We start from the raw sequence: 19896 nt of genomic DNA on the forward strand, positions 1-19896 counted from the left end.
ATGAAATCTGCCGAAATCTCAATGTGCAATCTATGTGTAAGGAGAGGCGCGCCCTTGAGTAGGGACACTCGCAAGTACTGCCGCGAAGGCTCTAGTCCTTCTTGGTATACTTTTGTATTTGTTCATTATGAGTCATTAGAATGACGTTCAATAATATTCTTGTTCAGTGCGTACGATATGAGTTTTGGTAATTATTATTGCAGAAATCAAAGTTATAGGAATACCTAAGTAAAGGGAGTAGAACAAAATATTTCACATCATACCACTTTCATTTCGTAATTTTGATATTTTTTGTAAACGTTTAATATTTTATTTCTATCCATACATTTAATTTAAATTTCCTTTGATTGATAATCACTTAAAAAATGTTTAAGCTGACGAACTAAGTTCATTGTTACACCTAAGTTTATTCTCAGATTTGCACCATACTTGTACTTAGATAAATTGACTAGTCGTGGCGTTTGTACACATTTAGTTTTTCTTCATATTGACAGTTTACATTCCTGGAATCCATTGACATAGCAAACGCACACACATTATTGTAGATGTGCAGTCTTCCGCACAAATACGTCATAGTATATCTAGCCAGCATCACTTTAATACTGCAACAAACACTAAAGATTATACATATATAATAGGAATGTCTGAAAATAAACCGAATAATTAATTAGAATATAGCAAATATGATCGCTCGGATATTTGCGAGTTGCGAGTAAAATTTTCTTTAGAGTGTAAAAATCATAATGAGTTCAATATCGAGGTTCACCTTATTTCCGATGCAGGCTTATTCTAATTTATAAGGACTAAGTATTGAGTAATAGTGCGGAGTACCTCATACCTGCGTATTGTTACGTCATTAACTTGAAGCTATGCAATCTGATTTAAGTACTTAAATTTAAGCTTTTTCTTAACACAGCTGCTCGCTATTAGACGGCATTTATTTACTAACTTATGCGTAATCCTAATAAAAACTATTTCAGAGATCATAGTGTTACTTACGTAAATACACAAAAACTAAACTTAACGGATGTACTATGTGGGGTACATAGTCTGTGCGACAAACAATTCGGGCGTCAAACAACTTGTCAAAGAACACACTTTTTGTGGTTGTATCATGTTTTTCCAAGAACTTTGACCTACCTATGGTGAACTAAGCAATTTAGGTATCTTAATAGGCAAACATGCTTTTTAAATATAACCAAGTGCGTTTATCTTACATTAAATCAAATTGTTTTAAAATTCTAAATGAAGACTCTTGCTTGTAGATTTTTGCAGATAGCCTGTCCGCAAATTATGCATTTTGCATGTAACTATAACTTTAACACTTTTGATGTTAATTACAAACAATACTTGAAGTTAAAAAATATGTATTTTAGTTAAGCCAATATATTGTTATTTTAAGACAACATAAATAAAAAAAGAAGTACAAATATATTTGACATGTATCATGTCACATTTAAGTGAACTTATAAAAGTTATGTATATTGGTTTTTGTTAGGTATATGTTATTAACGTTTATGTTTATGCTTAGTAAGTATTGACTTATGTTTTTTGCGACTTTTCCTTACTCCTTCTAGGATAACTCACCCGGCTAAATGTTGGAGAAGGCCGAAGGGACTTGAATTGTCTGTTTGAATGGTTTTGGTGCAGTTTTTTTTTCATTTCACATACGTATTATCCGCTCTACAGAGTTTTGAAAAAGTTTGCAAATTATATTAAATAGTTCAGGTAAAGAGGTTTGTCTTGTTCAATAGTATTATTTTATGGAATTACTCTATCTTATACGCATAATATTAATTGCAGTTATTATTTTTACTAATTATTTAATATTACCTGTAACATATTTGATAGAAATACTTTTATAATCTTTAATAAAAATCATCAACAATTATCCAAATCTATCCAGTTCAACTTGAGCTACCCCGCCCCTCTTTCCGTTACAACATATAGTTGAAGACAGGAAAAGCATACGGTTGCAATAGGTCACAGAAAAATGGTTAATTAGTTGGTAGTGTATCGGAGTCGATCGCTGGACGCGCGTCGCTTGCGCAACGTATATAAGCGTATAGTGCCCAAATACGCGCACAGTCGGAAACGAGACCTCCGCACGAACGCATAGTAGAATAATTAAATTATTTTATTTAATTAAATTAATTATTTTAGAAAGATGAAAGTGCAGTTGTGTCTGTTAGTTCTTTGTTCCGCCGCTTGTGCGTTTGCCGGGAAACTGCGTAAGTTTTACAATATTTTTTAATTTATATTTTTAATAACCTTAGTTCCTAATTGCCAGTTTTACGTACTAATTTATTTTTTTGTTTTCTAAATTAATTCTCATAATTAATTTGGTACTACTTTAAACAAGGCTTTAAATTTTTTCAAAACTTTTTTATCTCATGTGAATAAAGACAAAGTCATGTTTAATAACTATATTTCTAGTTTCTCGTTTTAAATTATTTATTTTTTTAATCTTTTTTATTATCAAAAAACATTGACTGTTGTATTTTTTATTGTAATTGAAATAAAATCTTAAAAATATTTTAAAGTTAGAGTCTTAGTTTGCAAGGACGCACCTAACTTAACATAAAAAAAACCGTCCCGTTTAATTACAAACTGTAGTATTTGACGTAACAGTTTGACCCAGACTAGACTAGTTAAACCTGTCAATCAATATGGCTACCTACCGGTTACTAACTTATTTCGTAGGCGTTCCCTAAAACCATCTTTTTAATAAAACAGAGATATTTTTACAATGGTCTTTTGTAAAGAAATTATTTTACTATCTACTATTTTTATATAAACTGAATTAAAAATGAAAATAAACAATTTCTTCCTCATACATTTTCAAATGTCAGACATAGACTTTTTAAAACCAGGAGAAAACAATTAAAATAAGTAAAATTAATGAAATGTACAGTTTTTGTTTGAACTTAAACGAATTCGAAACAGGTCGCGCAATCGTAGTTTTATAGACACGCCTCAGTTATAGAGTTAGTATAATTTATTTAAAAGACTCTTTAACTGTCCATGTTATAATATATCTTTTTAAATAAGGGGGCATGTGAATTTGCTTGCATTTCAGCAAAATGTCATCTGAAAACAATTTCTTTTTCTTCTTTGCCTTCTTAAAACACTTACCAAGTTCAATGAATGGCTTGTGATGTTTATAATGACAAAAGCATTTTTAGTAGTAGTAGGTACAGCTAGTTCACAAAAACTATTTCATACATTTCATTAACCCATCACGTGTGAGACTGAACTTAGTCACATGACATAATGAATCTTATCATAATCAGGATAAAGCACAATTATCAGCGTGGGAAAATTCCTGCTTTTCCTGCCTATTGTCTCTTAAGGATAATTATTGTAAAACCACATTAATCTTTTGTTTTATTTTAATAATTTTTTAAATTACAAAATTTTCTAATAAAAAATCATTTAATTGTTTTATGCTTCTAATTAGTAAGCACTTAAGACACAAAAGAAGAAGTCGCAAAATAAATAAACCTTTTTTTAATAAAAAAATATCAAAGTTTCTTAGCTTACTTAGACTTGAAAATACACAACTAGCCTTCAAATAAAAAACAACAAAGAACGCACAACATTTTAAATCAGGACCCCGATTCTGCTATTTGCAATGACCGGTGAATAAATAAAAAATGGTCTTAAAATGACTCTTTTCGTATTCTTTTAAGAATTTTTCCAACACAATAATTGGCTTAAGAGAATAGGAATAATTTAAATTTTCATCCAATTGCCATTCATACAATTAAAATCATCCAGTCGCGTGACTATTGTCTTTGGGTTCTCAAAACTTTTCCAAATTGAAATGACCGTAACTTTTTAAAGCAATGCCCTTATGTCGCAAACGTATATTACGAAGGGAGTGTGACTATTTACTTCACAGCAATTAAACCGTTGTTAGTGCAACAAACGAGTGCAAGAACAGAACTGGTTGCGTTAGTGATGTGCCCTCGACCCCGAACAAAACAAGTGGACATATTGCTCAGGGCTATTCGTGAAGAATGTTTAGCTATCCACTTTGTGTGCAAATAGAGTTTCGATTACTTTAATACACTTCAGTCTGTATTTAGCAAACACGGGACACATTGAATTAAATTGTATTTGCACATGATTTTGAGCAGATAACGAAATCTGAAAGGTCATGGATAGTTTTCTAATTTATCTATTCGTTGATATGTTTTAACTCAATCAGATGTTTGAGTTATGAAATTGATTAAATTGAGTTGAAAGTAGATAGTCACCACGCCAAACCCACTGCGTGCGACCGCGACGTGTCAAAGGTTTGATCGCCGCGTAGGACAAGCATTTGTGTGATCCACGAACACTTATTCTGAGTCTGAGTGTCTTTGTGGATGTGGCTTCAATGTCTGTAAATTCGTCGTTTCTTTTTAAGTTCAAAAATGTTGCAGTTGTGTAAATGACAACGCAGTACACAGCTAAGAGCTGTGTCTCTCTCTTTTCAATATGTTTTCGGAAGGTCTTCTGGTCTTCTTGTATTTCGACCCGAAATAACTCGAAACCCTCATAATCTATTTATGTACACGTCAACCTCCCAATGTTCTCTATAGCTAGTATAACTGTCACTTAGTTATAACATAAAGATAAAATGTCTTTAACTTATGCACGTGCCGCCTTGCGCAAAAAGTTGCACAAAACTCTAATTTCATTTTGTCAAGTCATTCCTACAAATAAATGTAGAATCATCAAGGATTGTTTAAATAAATACTCCGTGCTATGTGTTTATAGACAAACTTGAGGGCTCTTAATCAGATTTTATGCGAGAACATTAATGGAATAACACAGTAACTATTATATCCCAGCGTTATGATGTATGTTCGTGTTTGGTGACTGTTATACCGAACGTAGAAGGTTCAATTCCCGCCCAAGATAAATGTTTGTGTGACGAGCACAATCATTTGTTCGGAGTCTGGGTGTAATTTATCTATATTGTGTACGTATTTAGAAATTAATATATGTATAAGTGTAATTTTCATAATACAAGCTGTGCTTTGTTTGAGACAAAATGGTGTTGTGTAAAAGTTCTTGAATATACAAAGGAAAAGAGTAGGTTTTACCTTCGCAATAATATCAGGAACTTAACATAAGTAAAAAAATCTTTAACGTTGAAGAGTAGAAGTATCGAAGGCTATTTATACAGGCTTGCATAACAGCGACTTAGAGCTAATCGACCTTGACAGCGTGCTGCGCTGTAGACTATGTAGCGCCGTTTCTTCTCCTCATCTAGAGAGCTTAGGGAGCATAAAAAGTGGGCAAAAAGAGGAGCTGATTTTATTTCTTTCGACGTTAAAAAAGTGCCACTTGGTTGCTACCTTGTAAAATTAAGTTTGATTTGATTTGGTAGCATTATAACGAATAGGAAATTATGAAAAATATAACTCGTTATTTACCAAAGTTTTCCGTTTATTATTACTATATCTATTACTTATTATTCATATCACAAAATAATTAAAAAAGAAACACATTTAATCCATCCGTTATCAATTTCCTCTTCATTGTTTATGATTACTATTCTCGAGTATTCCACGGTTGGATTACATCTACTTAATTAGCGGCTTATCAGTGATATTAAAACAATTTGCCATTCACCATAACATAAACAATAAGATGTAAACACTGGTAATTAGGTACCTACACACCTGTTCTTGGACACAACAATATAATGCAGAATGCCTTTAATCATATCAATCAAATTTACTATATACTCGTAGGTATAACAACTTCCAAATGCCACATTCATTTAAGAAATCGCTTGAAATCATCTGAAATAATCTATGACAAGCTTTACCATATGAGCTCTCTTTTTGGCACTTCCCCTCATATTTGGGCAATTTCTTCTCCAAAAGTTTCTTTGGGGAACAGGCCGAGGGATACGGGGTGTTATTAGTTTGACTTAAAAACATATCCTTGTTCCAGCATCCTTCATAACGCCATGCTCGCGGTCGGACCCCCAGCTGAACACCTGCATTGAGAAGGTGATATCAGCCGCCGGCGCCAAGTTCACCGAAGGCATCCCGGAGCTGAACATCGCGCCCCTGGACCCGGTACAACTGGGCACCGTGTTTGTCGACAACCCTTCATTGAAGCTGACTTTTAGCGATACTGTTGTCACAGGGTTGAGAGGTTTCAGGGTTAATTCTTACAAGTAAGTAGGACTGAACAGTGAGCTGTTTGTTTAGAAATTAAGCAATGTTTTCTTACCTTGAGTGCACTTGTTAGTGTTGCCAAACTTTGAAATTAGATAAAGTGCATCTTCACTTATGAAGAACTCTGTATTTTTGGATAGGGATTAGGAATTTAACATACTTATCCAAAATCCACTTTACACACTCACTCTTATTTCTCAAACAGATAATTTAATTCAATTGAAATATTTTTGTTTCCAGAATCAACATGGAGAAAGGTAAAGCTACCTTGGACTTCACCGCAAACGTCACCCTGAAGGCGCACTACGTCATGGACGGACAGATCCTTATCCTGCCCATTCGGGGTAATGGACAGTCTAAGATCAAAATCAGTAAGTACCTGACTATTAATCTCCTCAAAATTCATAACTTTACCAGCAACTAAGCAGGTTTTCCAACAACCACTTTTGTTTAAATGCAATGAGAACAACAGCATACCTGTTCATAAAAGTGAATTTAAAATATAGAGGACTTGAATATTACACAATATCGATCGACATTCAAATACCAGTATGAGGACTGGACATATCATTTGACTTACAATACAACTTCAACTGGTGTGTGAGACCGACACAACCGTCGGCACCTGATTGCACAACTCCTTGCTTGACTGGCAAAGGAAGCAGCAATAAACAATTAATGGCGAAACCTGGTAGGTGCAGGTTTTGAGGCAACTGCCAGCGGATGGTGCATGGACTCCTTGGTTGCTCAAGTTTACTACAGGATTTACTATCCATTGTCCTTCGTAAATATTCAATATTTAAAAATATAGGCCATATTCGTTTATTAGAAATAACATTACCAGTAACTTACATTTGGAAAATTCTATGAGAAAGCATTTTCAATTTGACTGCACGGATAGCCGAGTGATTAAGGTCACACCGCTTAAACCACTGTGTGCGACGTATAATGGGTTCGATCCCCGTGACACGCTTAGGACAAGCATTTTTGTCTGCGAAAGTCTGCATCCACGAATGCTTGTTGTCTTAATGCAGAAGATGTATTTTTCAATTAAATATGCTCCCATTTTCACAAGTCATCTCGTTTCCAGCGAACCTGAACATCGTTATCAAATACGACTTCGACGAGAAGGACGGGCACTGGACTGTCCCCAGCTACAAGGACCACTACAAGATGGACCGAGCACAGTTTAAATTTACCAACCTGTTTGGTGGCAACAAGGAACTCGGTGAGACCGGTTTTTTAATTCCTAGGAAACCACGTGTTGACCTTGACCTTGTCTAAACATGTGACAAACGACGGTTAATTAATTTATGTAAGCAGGTGATCTCATGTCATAAATATCTGACGATTTCTCGAAATTTCTGATGTTACGTAAAGTCGTGAGCCGTGATGCAACCTCTAACACGTGTGTGTATTAAGCATTTAGATTTATTCAGTAAATTAGCTTGATATACTAAAACTAGACATACTGATCCCGAATTAAGTAACATACCTATACAACCCAAAATACCTATGCAAGAACATAAATTCTGCAACGACAGTTACAAATATTGATCCAACAATTTATGAGGTGCCTACCCTCCTGACACATAGCAAACACCTACACCACCTAACATACAACTTCTTACAGCTCAAACAACCGAAAGGTTCGCGAACGAAAACTGGGAGATCATAATGAACGAGATTGCTGGGCCTATTTTCAAGCAGATCATCAGTAAATGCGTCGACCAAGTCAAGCTGTTCTTCGACGCTGTACCGGCCTTAGAATTATTGCCCTGAACGGTTGGACCAATTGAAATAACCATTGATTCTTACTGACAAACTAAAAGACATGTTTGGAATGCGGCATTTTTTACTAATCTTTCCTTTTCTGTGAAAGTCTTGAAGCCCATAACTTTAACAATATCAAACGCTCAAAGCTCTCACCATAACAATACTTAACTAATGCATTATTCACTAGCTGTGTTAAAAATCTAAAAACTAATTTTATACAGACTTTCTACTAACATACCTAGTACTTTCTATGATTTGCTATAAATCATAATATAACAATGCCATCAAACTAACACATCTAATAAATACAATAATATTTTTAATTACTAAGTTACTAACCAAATTTTGAGGACCGGATCTTACAAGGTATAATCTGCAATATTCTCCATACGTGAAGGGATGGTAACGACATTTAATTGGAGTCAAATTAAATGTCGTTATTCATTCAAATTATTTGACCGTATCAATGCTAAGAGTAAACCACGGGATATTCCTTACAAGGTGCAATTGTAGTGGTGAATGACGCTACATATCTAAACCTGTTATCGTTTCCAGGTGAGACAATCCACACAGTAATAAACACAAACTGGGATCCGGTGATGAGGGACATAGGGCCGGTCGCCTTCCAACAAATTATCCAAGCGTGCGTCAACGAAGCCAAGAAACTGTTCGCGGCCGTGCCCTTGAACGAGTTGCTGCTACCCTGAAACTTTATTGAACAAATTTCTTTTACCTAACTTTACTGTAAAGTAATATTTTTGCAAATTTTAAAGAAGGTTCTCGAAGATAAAAAGAATCGCAAAGAATTCTCGTGTTTACTGATTTTATATTCCACAAAATGTAGCTCAACCGATAGGTACTTGGCAAAAAAATGGACTCAACAACTTTTAAATTATTCTGATAAAATAGAAGAAAAACTTCTTAGAAGATACCTTCATATTTTCGTTATTATAAACCCAGTTAGGCACTTAAGATATTGGGGTGTTACAATTAATGTTAGAATAAATTAGTATTTTTTAATTACAGTGTTGTACTTAGCATCATGTCCCTCATGTGACAACACAAAATAACTAAAGACTGGGATGTGTTTGATCGTTCGTTTGTAGTAGCATAAGTTGGTTTGAAAGTAATTGTGATAATTAGTATAAGGTAATTAATTTGGTATTAGTTTTAATTTATTAAAAGTAAATTGGTGCAAACATATTTGTGGTTTTAATCACTTTCTTTTTAAACTTAGCAAAAGCTATACAGCACCACCTGTTGAGGTTTTGGTAATTAAATTTTGTATACTTTTTCATGAAAGTAGGCTTAGAACCTCTGATTTGACTATTATTTAAATTCAGTCAATCTCATTAATATTTTTGTTATCAAATCTCTGCCATAATGTATGTATTACAATAACATTTGTACAATATTTAAACAAGATAACATGATAAGCTGCAATACCACACCCAGCAGTGCTTGGTGTGTAAATGTGTAGTCAGAAAATAAAACTTGTGTATAAAACTCAATTTATTGAAAATATTAAATTCAACACCATAAATGCAAATGTAAAAATAAGTAACAAAAAATATATGAAAAGATATATAATATAAGATACTCCTTAATGACTAAGTTCTTCAAACAATAAAGGCACATCCAAAAGAGTTAGAATTCACTTTGTATAATTATGATCATAAACATGTTTATCGTGGGCACATTGCATGGCGTCCACCATCCACTGGCAAGCTGGCTCCAGTGATATTACTTGCCAAGTCACTAGCTAAGAAAGCGATGGTAGCGGCCACCTCCTCAGGCTTGCCAGGGCGACCCAGTGCATGGGTCTCTTTACATCTCAGCAAGAAGGCTGCATATTGCTCTTCTGTCAGACCGCCCCTCTTCTGTAGCTCTGTAAGCGTAACTCCAGGATTCACACAGTTCACTCTCACTCCCTTTGGGGCCAACTCTAATGCCACACACCTTGTGAACTGATCTACTGCAGCTTTTGACACATTATAAGCAAGAACCCCAGGGAAAGACCGAATACCATTCACACTAGACACATTTACAATGTTGCCTTTAGTTTTGAGCAAATGCGGGACTGCTAGCATTGTTAATTGATAAATAGAGCGTACATTGGTGTTCATCAGGCGGTCATACTGTGCTAGAGATGTAGTCTCGATAGTGCCGGTCTCAATAATGCCGGCATTGTTTACCAAAACGTCGAGCTGTCCGTAATGGTCGATTGTGTTTTTCACTATCTTTTCAATATCAGATTCTTTCGTCAAATCCGCGGGAACACAGAAAGTAGGAGTTGAAGTTTCACAGCTTTTAGTCACCTTTTGTAAGTTCTCGATGTTTCTGCCGGTGAGCGAGAGTTTAGCTCCCAGCTTAGATAAATATACCGCCGTCGCAGCGCCGATGCCGGAACTGGCACCTGTGACAATTACTACTTTCCCAGCAAAGTTCATCTTGGTTTCTGAATGTAATAATGTAATGCTTCCAGAACGTCGAGCAAATTGTTTAAAATGGACAATTCCAAATGTCTTATCTTTTCTTAATTATATAATAAAACTTTATCAAAAGAATGCAAGCCACACTTGTTTACAGTGATACTGCTGTAATGTAATCTAATCAGCTTATATGCGTTCTCTACATTTACTTAAAATTATGTGAATATATGACGAACTAAAATAGCACTTTAATGAGCCGACCACGATTGGTGGATAAAACAGTCACCGCTTTATTAACGAATCAGAAAGACCATAGCAACTACTCAAAAAGACAACAACAGCACGATAATAATATACCTAATATTCATAGGTCGGCGACCTTGACTTGATAACTTTGATAACTAGTGCTGTACTGCTGCTATTAGTATTTTGCAATTTATTGTTCAAATTACGGTTTAGTAGGATTCGTGTCAAATTAAAACATTTTTCAAAAGAGGCTGCAATAACTCTCAGCCAAATAGACCTTCGCATTTTTACAAAAAATAATGTCAAGCGACTTGAACTTGACATTTTATATGTAAGTACATTTCATAATCAACATGTAGAGAATATTTTGTAAGCATTTTCTTTATTTTTGAAATCTAAATTAAAAGTGTAATTTTCAATAAATGTCTAAAGTGAGTTCTCGCTTTTACTTAATATTAGAAGAAGACATTATAGCTCTACTCTAGTAAATTGTTTGCTTATCCGTTATTTAATGTGTGCTACCAAGTTAATAAACTTTCACTATTATAGAAAGAAGTTATCCATATACATATCGGTCAGGCTGGAGTACAAATAGCAAACGCCTGCTGGGAACTTTATTGCCTTGAACATGGCATTAGACCAGACGGTATCATGGCATACGCAGATCCTGCAAGTGCCTGTGGAGCATTTTTCAGCCAGACAGGGGCTGGCAAAGTTGTGCCTAGAGTTGTCATGGTTGATTTGGAGCCTACACCAATAGGTGAGTATTTCCTACAATACTTAAGATGCAAACTGTAGAAACATAATTTTCCTAGTGTGTGTAAAAATCATCAATACCAAAACTAAAAAAATATTATCATTTTAGATGAAATACGATCGGGAACATATCGAGAGCTGTTTCACCCCACTTCTTTACTTACCGGCAAAGAAGATGCGGCCAGCAACTTTGCTCGAGGATATTTTGGAGTTGGTCGTGAGATGATAGATTTAGCCCTCAATCGTATAAGAGTAGTTGCTGAAGACTGTAATTCCTTGCAGGGATTTATTATATTTCGTTCTTTTGGTGGAGGCACCGGTTCTGGATTTACAGCTTTGTTACTTGAAGGACTAATACGGGACTATGGAAAGCTATCTAAAATTGAATTTGCCATTTATCCATCGCCGAGGATGTCTCCAATTATTGTGGAGCCATACAATGCTGTGCTGACAACACATGCAACAATGGATACAGAAGATGTCTGCTTCATTTTTGATAATGAAGCGTTGTATGATATTTTAGCGCGTTTGCTAGATGTGCCCCGGCCAACGTACACTAATTTAAATCGACTTATTGCTCAAGTAAGTACATGATTTCAACTAATCTAAACCAAATGAGTAGTAAATAAGGTGATGTTTTAATTTCCCCAGGTCGTGTCATGCATGACCGCGTCAATGAGATTTGAAGGATCCTTAAATGTGGAATTGGTAGAGTTTAGAACAAATCTGATACCATATCCAAGAATACACTTCCCATTGGTTACGTTTGCTCCATTTGTACCGGCGACTAGAGCGTTACACGAGGCGAATACCACGCAACAGTTGATGATGCAATGCTTCGAACCGTCTAATCAGATGGTTAAATGTGATCCAAGACATGGGAGTTACATGTCTTGCTGTTTATTATTTAGAGGAGACGTAAACACGAATGATATAAATACAGCAATTAATCAAATTAAAAGCATGCGATCTATAAAATTTGTGTCCTGGTCCCCGACTGGATTTAAGGTAAAAATAAAATTACGTAAACCCATTCTAAAATCATAAATATATATTATAGTTATTAAATGTATAATTGCTTTTACTTTAACCTTTAACAGATAGGCGTGAACTATCAGCCACCTACTACAGTTCCTGGGGGTGATTTATCTGCTTTATTGAGAGCAGTTGTTATGGTCTCCAATAGTTCCGCTATACGAACTGCCTGGGAGCGCCTTGGTAAAAAATTTTCGTTGATGTTTTCTAAACGTGCTTTTGTACATCATTACGTTGGTGAGGGGTTGGAAGAAGGTGAATTTAAGAATGCTCTTGCAAATATCAAAGCACTGGCCAAAGATTACAAAGAAATGGAAGATTAACATTTTGTTAGTAAAACTATTGTCATTTTATTTTGATATTGATAACTTTTTATGCACTATTGTTCTGTCGTTGTAATATACATGTTGACTTAAGGTTGTTTTGTTTTAATAAGTTCGCAGTTTATTTACTTTCATGCGGTAAAGTCATATTTAGCTCAGTATCTCTAATGTCGGTTTTTTGTCAACCGGTGTAGCCAGCTACATAAATTAACTGCCGGTTTTGTCAGCCGGCCTGTCAGTGTCGTGCATGTGTCAATTTGTCAAATACGGAAATACCAATATGTCAGTCCGTGAAGTCAATCGCATGTTTGATGTTCTTAGTTTTGTAGATACCGCATAATTAATTTAATTTACTAACAGTATTTCCACAATTAATTAATTATAGTGTTAATTGAAGTGAAGTGCCGATAAAGTTAAGAGATCTCTTTGAAGAGAAGAGTACAATTTATGTTAATACAAGTGAGTGCTTCTTACCTTTAATATTTTTTATCTAAAATGTTCTCATTTATTATCTACAACCTAATAGCCGAATATTTTTTTAAATATATTTCAGTGTTTCTCTTCTTCTTGTATTAAAAATACCTTATTTAAGCGTTTTGGAAATTCTTGCAAAATATTATGTAAACTTATGTGTTATTTTTATTTATAATTCTCTACATGTAAATCTCAGAACCTGCTCGATTTAAGTTTGTTGATGGAGATCTAAAATAATTATTTTCTGTTGTTACTGACATAACACAAAATGGAATTTACTCTATGAATAATTGAAGGTATGAATGCATATATAACTTTTCAGAAATGTTAAGTGTGTCACAACTATGCCGCTGCAGTCAGTCTCTGAGGTTTGCTCAGAGCAACCTGCTGGTCTCCGGAACAAGGAACACCTTCAGAACAACAAATGTCATCAGCAGACAGCTCATCACACACAGCTCTAAAGGGAACACTAGTAAAGGATTAAGAGTAAGTTAAATAACATTCTGTTCATTTTACACAGATTATTAAACAAAAATGGTCAATGTATGTTCAGTGATTTCTGATTTAATTAAAGCAATATTTTTTTGCCCAATGCAGATTAGCTGCAATTTGGAAATAAATTTTTGAGAATTTGGCCCAGCAGTTTTTGTTTTATGAGCATTATTATTAGGCTGGGCAACAAATTCTTTTTGAGTTATTTGATCATATGGGCCAATTGTTGTTAGTATGTATCTTCCTTTCCTTTGTAGGGTAAACCTCAAAACTAAAATGGAAAATGAAATTCTTTTAAACAAATATTTAAACAGATAAAAAAAAATAGCGAAGAAATTAGCGAAATGACAAATAATAACACATCAAAATAGATACACAATAAAGACAGGGCCACACCAATTTTTGATTAAATTTTAATTCTCTAACTAGCATGGTTCATAAGATACGTAGATCACTTAACAGCTACTTAGTAAGTTTAGTGAATTAGATACAGAACTCGAAAAAATTTATAGTCCTCAATAAAATAGGGATCATGTTGTTATTCCTATTTCACAAGCTTTTATTTAGTTTCGCCGTTTGGGTTGTCTGTCTGTAGTTGAATTTGAGCATCTTCATAGCTTCTGACTGATCTGAAATTTTAATAGCATATAATATACATTGCGTGACAATGCAATATTATGAACTCGAGCTGACCTGATGCTAAAAGTTGGCCATAGGAGGCTAATAACAATCCAGTGCAATTCAATTGAATTGTATTTTTGAGTACTTAGAGTCCAAAGTAGAAAAGCAATTTGTAAACCTTGTTTTTTAAAAAGCTATTTTTCATATTAGCTTGTTACAGATCATTGCACTTCTATAGTATTTGTATCAGTGAACTGTTTATCAACAATTGCAATACAGTTCTCTATCAGACACTTCAACAAATGTACATTGTTTTGTGTACATACCTAATGGCTATGGCCAATATCTGATAACATTAGTTAACTCTAAGTGTCTATAAATGACACACTGATTGTTGATACTCGAATTGCCGAAGCTGGTTACCATTAGCCCTTTATCTCGTCATGCATTATATCTGATATCTCGTCAGGTGTAAAAACTATCACTCATGAAACGAGGAAACTATGCGAAAGCGGGAAAGAGGAAAAGAACAAAAAGTTTTGAATCTAAGCAAAAATGCTTTCTCTTCATCCAAGACCTTGGTTTTGTCCTGTTAATAAAAAAAGGGGTGATAATTAATACACCTACAGACTATACGACTTTCTTAATTAGTTACCGACATGGTCCATAATTGAGCAGTAAATTTAATAAACCACCTTACCTATGTAGCATAGTATGAAATAAAGAATTGAAATTGAAATTAATGAAGGTAATATCGAATATTAAGTAATATAATATAAACATTTAGTAGGCAGTAGGCCGTTCAGACCAAGGTTAGTTAATAATATACATCTCATTTAATTTCTTTCAAATTCAGATGACCTGTCACCGGGCTCTTATATTTTTTGATTGCTGTTATCTAAAATTTAGTTCGGAAAACAAATTCCGTAATAAGTTGCGCAATATTTTAAATAACATCGGTTGATAGACATAATTTTACAGATATGGCTTAAATTACCTATAACTGAAAAAAATTAAAGTAGTAATAAAAATTATATAAATAAAATTACATACTTTCAAAAACCGTACACTTTCTTTTACTCTTCTTTAGCTCCGGGCAAGCTAAAGAGCCTGAAGTTAAAGATCTATCTTAGATCATTAACTTTAGGCTCTATCAATGTAAATACTGAAGTCGTTATTAGTATGGCACATACATACATGTATACATACCGCAGACTGAGCTCTAAGTGATTAGGTACAAAGTCACACGAGCTTATGCCCATAAAAAACAAAGATTTGTTCTGAATGAAGCTAATATTAATAGAGGACAAAATATCGGCCTAGTCCAAAAACATCATTTCAGTTCATCTTTTGAATTATTATATAAATCCTGATAAATATATTCTAACATGTAAGTGATACTTACGTGTATTATTTAAATTATCACTTATCGTATTTTTGACCTGAGAAGTCAGTCGGTATATTTCCTAAATTATGAATAGGCACTCAGAAATCATTAAGTGATATTTTTCTGGTTCAGTGATAAAAAAATCAATAACATTGGAATAACGAAACACAATTTGAATTGTGTGGTAACTAAATAGCTTATCAGTAACGTAATAAGAATGTTATCAAAAAGAAATTGGCTTTTTAGAAAGAGTTAAATGCAAAAAGTTTTTATTGTGTTATTAGGTCTGGCTTACCCGTCGGGACCATTCAGCCAAGTCCCAAACGGTTCTCAATTATCCTGACTGCTCAAACATTACCATTCCGACAGCTTTCCCCTAGATTTACGCCGTAAAGGATAAACCTGATCTTAATCTATATACCTATTTTTTTGCCTGCAGCTATCAGACCTCCTTAAGCCGCAGAACATCATCGTCCGCTTCTGCAGCAATGCGCCGAAGCCCAAGCCCAAGTCTACGAAAGCCGTCGGCTACTGGCTGCTCGGCTGCTCCGGCATGGTGTTCACCGCCGTCGTGCTAGGTATGGTCGCCGGCTATCTCGTACTGCTATACACAATATACTATATCATCGATGTCATGCTTAAAACTACGAACGGTAAAAAGTAGGGCAAATATTCCAACAAAAAACTGCACTTGTCTGATCATCAGGCCTAACCTCTCTCGTTTTCTACTAATGTATTCTTTCCGGGGGGTAATCCGCCACGTCTTAACTTAAGGTAAGACAGTTGCATTTGTGGCCAAAAGACTCCATCAGTCTTACTTTAAGAGACTGTGGTAGGCCCCTTCATACCGGACTACAGTGCAGCAGTGGTAGGAAGCCAGACCCCAATGTGAACTGGTTGAAGACTTGATTCTAATTTCGCATTTGAGGATAATTGTTTTATCTCATTTGTAAATTTTAAAAGGTTCAGGCCCACGAAAACGGTCACGTATTTTGATGAACAATGTTTTTGTGATTTGAAATGACTTTTTAAAACCAAACTAATATTAGGCTTTGATTACTCATCATAATTCCACTAGTCGTAGCTGTTTCGGTTTTGATACAGAGATAAATATACCTATATATTTTAGATAAGTTATTTGAAGGGCCGTTATTAATCGGTATGTGGATACCTCCATAATAATATAGGTTAGTGAACTCGATAGGTTTTGGTAGCTTTCTCGAGGGAGTCTTCGCGCGAATCAAATGGGTATTAGAACAATTAGTATTATGAGAAATACGGGATTGTAGACAAAGGTATAAAATTACATAGAATTAAGTACTTAGAAATATTGACGTTACCATTGTACCTATCAGTATAAGGTCAATCTTTTATTTAAAAGTTAGTATTCGTTATTCTTTAAGATGTTATCATAGTTCTGTTTTACAACTAATAAATATGTTGTAAAGAATATCATTTTGTTTTATTTCCTCTCTTTATATTTGCTTAAAACTTAAGTTTCTTACAAGTTACATTATATTTCATTCTGATATTCTAGAATCAATACGAAAGTGGACATTCAGGTTCAAATCCAATAATTACTGTGATAGAGAGTTTTGAAGGACTTAACTGATGAAGCACACAAAGTTCTTAAGCTGTAGATAACTATAAAATAACGATATTAAGATTTAAGTAAACCACTTAAAAATATTAAGATGTAGGTATAGGTAGCTAAAGTAAAAATCAGGCAAACTTAAAACTATTCTGAAAACATAAATACTTTTCCAAATAGATGATTCTTATAAGTAAAACGAAGCAATACGAAATAAATAGAACCTTTACCATTACTACACTTTTACAAAACACAACGCATAATTTAAATGTGAACTTCACATTGCAGTTGAAACTCTATTTTGCTTTCGGCTGACTTAATTTTTCTCTGTAGGTAGGCTAAAGTATCTATGTTATACTTTTCGTTGCTCACTATCAAATAATGAACTTAAATAGTATGCTACTCTTCACTACCGTCATTTTCAACAAGTTGTGATATCCAGGTGGGGTCACCAGACTGACAGAGTCGGGGCTGTCCATGGTGACGTGGAAGCTGACGGGCGAGAAAATGCCGCGCACCGAGGAGGAGTGGCAGACAGAGTTCGAGAAGTACAAGCAGTACCCCGAGTTCATATAGTACGTTGTAACTTGTTTCGTGGTATTCAAATCATGCAATCTTTTACATAGCAGTGTAGATGTCAGACATTTTGTTGTTCTGCAACTTTTGTCGTGTTTTGGCAGCGTACGACACGCTACGACAACAAGTCGCGTGCGTTTTGTTGAACAGTACCCTAACATTGTATGTATTAAGAATCACTGCTGCAATTCCATGGTGTACAATAAAGAATATTCTAATCTCATCTAACAGTGCCACATAACTTAAACATTAAAGCCAATTTTAATTGCAGTATTCTCAACTATCCAACTGTATATAAATGTATGTTAAATACTCTTTCCAGCAAAAACCAGTCCATAACACTATCAGAATTCAAATGGATCTGGTACATGGAGTTCGCGCACCGCACGTGGGGCCGCGCTATCGGCGCCGCCATGTTCCTGCCCGCCGCCTTCTTCTGGGCGCGCGGGTATCTCGACAAGGCTATGAAGATGAGAGTGGCGGCCTATTGTGTGCTCGTCGGAGCACAGGTAAAAAACAAAATTATAATATATCACGAGTCAAGGACCAAAAAAGTAAAAGGATTTTTTATATCGTCGTTATTGTTTTGCAGGGTCTTATGGGCTGGTACATGGTAAAATCTGGCTTGGAAGATCGTTTCCAAGGACCTTCAGACGTGCCCAGAGTATCTCAGTATAGATTGGCAGCGCATTTAAGTTTGGCATTTATTCTTTACACGGCGCTCCTCTCGGGAGCACTCAGGGTTCTACGCCCATTCCCAGCTGCTACTGCCCTTCAGACGTTGAAGGAGCTGAAGACAGTCACAGCTTTAACCCATACGGTTAAAGCTATGGCTTTCCTTACCGCTGTGTCAGGTATGGAGAGCAAAACATATTTTTGTGAATAAATTATGTCCACTTTGTACTTTTGATGATCTAACTTTGAACATTAATTGCAGGTGCCTTCGTGGCCGGCCTGGACGCGGGGCTGGTGTACAACTCGTTCCCCAAAATGGGCGACGACTGGATCCCGGACGACATCCTGTCGTTCAAGCCGGCCCTCCGCAACGTGACGGAGAACCCGACGACGGTGCAGTTCGACCACCGCGTGCTGGGCACGAGCACGCTGCTGCTCACCTCCGCGCTGTGGCTGCGGGCGCGCCGCGCGCCGCTGTCGCGCGCCGCCCGCGCCGCCGCGCACGCGCTCGGGGCCATGGCCTGGGTACAGGTAGGCCACAGGGACCCCTGCACAGGCGTGGGACGAGATGGCTGATCAGTGTCAGAGGCGAATGTAGAAAAACCAGTCAGATTTGTGTGAAGAGTACCTATTCATTGCCACAATAGGCACGAACCATAACAGGCCCCTAAATAACCTTAATACCTTTGATATCACCAGATTTTTTTGCCATCTTTGCCACCTCCAAAGAAAAGAATATGTTCTTAACTCTTGACATCATAACAAATTCATATTTCTACATTATCTCGGGTCTGGGTGTTTATGGTACCTTGGTTGTATTTGAATTCCATAAAACAAGTGCTTTAGCAACTTACTTTGGGTTGAGAACAATGTATGTGATGTGGTCGACATTATTATTATTATATAAGTCCGTCCCCCGCAGGTGAGCCTGGGCGTCCTGACGCTGCTGCACTACGTCCCGACGCCGCTGGCCGCGTCGCACCAGTCGGGCTCGCTCGTGCTGCTGTCGCTCTCCATCTGGCTCATGCACGAGATCAAACTCCTCAAGTACATACCAAAGTAGACCACTGCATTTATTGTTAAATAAACTCGTTTAGTTTTACTTACGCCTTTTATTTAACTGTAGGCTATTGTGACTTAAATACTTCTTATTTGACTTCTTAAATACTTCTTATGATACTTATTTTTACTGAAATTAAAACACTACTATCTGTCCGTATATATTACTCTGATAACTGATAGGTTTTTGAAGAGCTTAGGATACAAAAGATACAAACATTACATTGAAAAAAAATGAACAGAGATCGAAAGAGAAAAAGGGGCAAGA

The 19896-nt window shown here is 35.6% G+C and overlaps 4 protein-coding genes across 6 annotated transcripts; 3 read left to right on the plus strand and 1 right to left on the minus strand.

The window, feature by feature from the left end:
• Window positions 1-732: 732 nt before the first annotated feature.
• LOC113505793 (protein takeout-like) lies at window positions 733-9164 on the plus strand. The gene is made up of 7 exons (XM_026888617.1): window positions 733-1163; window positions 1578-2231; window positions 5956-6184; window positions 6426-6556; window positions 7276-7413; window positions 7819-7970; window positions 8517-9164. Exons 2-6 carry the CDS (start codon window positions 2168-2170, stop codon window positions 7965-7967), a joined length of 711 nt encoding a protein of 236 aa, XP_026744418.1. The 5' UTR covers window positions 733-1163; window positions 1578-2167; the 3' UTR covers window positions 7968-7970; window positions 8517-9164.
• Window positions 9165-9532: 368 nt separating this feature from the next.
• LOC113505792 (3-oxoacyl-[acyl-carrier-protein] reductase FabG-like) lies at window positions 9533-10747 on the minus strand. The gene has a single exon (XM_026888616.1). The coding sequence runs from the start codon at window positions 10409-10411 to the stop codon at window positions 9647-9649; it is 765 nt and encodes a 254-aa protein (XP_026744417.1). The 5' UTR covers window positions 10412-10747; the 3' UTR covers window positions 9533-9646.
• A 213-nt stretch (window positions 10748-10960) lies between these two features.
• LOC113505790 (tubulin alpha chain-like) lies at window positions 10961-12847 on the plus strand. Of its 2 annotated transcripts, none has more exons than XM_026888612.1 (5): window positions 10961-11070; window positions 11189-11399; window positions 11505-11977; window positions 12047-12403; window positions 12496-12847. In XM_026888612.1, the coding sequence occupies exons 1-5, from the start codon at window positions 11062-11064 to the stop codon at window positions 12751-12753; spliced, it is 1308 nt and encodes a 435-aa protein (XP_026744413.1). In that variant the 5' UTR covers window positions 10961-11061; the 3' UTR covers window positions 12754-12847. The 2 variants fall into 2 exon arrangements, with proteins under 2 accessions (XP_026744413.1, XP_026744414.1); XM_026888613.1 differs by having other exon boundaries at window positions 10971-11008.
• A 166-nt stretch (window positions 12848-13013) lies between these two features.
• LOC113505791 (cytochrome c oxidase assembly protein COX15 homolog) lies at window positions 13014-19671 on the plus strand. 2 transcript variants are annotated; one of them, XM_026888615.1, is made up of 9 exons: window positions 13015-13212; window positions 13550-13713; window positions 16167-16305; window positions 17761-17893; window positions 18217-18403; window positions 18487-18748; window positions 18832-19011; window positions 19058-19100; window positions 19492-19583. In XM_026888615.1, the coding sequence occupies exons 2-9, from the start codon at window positions 13552-13554 to the stop codon at window positions 19493-19495; spliced, it is 1110 nt and encodes a 369-aa protein (XP_026744416.1). In that variant the 5' UTR covers window positions 13015-13212; window positions 13550-13551; the 3' UTR covers window positions 19496-19583. The 2 variants fall into 2 exon arrangements, with proteins under 2 accessions (XP_026744415.1, XP_026744416.1); XM_026888614.1 differs by having other exon boundaries at window positions 13014-13212; window positions 18832-19100; window positions 19492-19671.
• Window positions 19672-19896: the final 225 nt, after the last annotated feature.

The sequence above is a fragment of the Trichoplusia ni genome, chromosome 27 (assembly GCF_003590095.1).
Source record: "Trichoplusia ni isolate ovarian cell line Hi5 chromosome 27, tn1, whole genome shotgun sequence".
In the NCBI taxonomy this organism is placed as follows: Eukaryota; Metazoa; Arthropoda; class Insecta; order Lepidoptera; family Noctuidae; genus Trichoplusia; species Trichoplusia ni.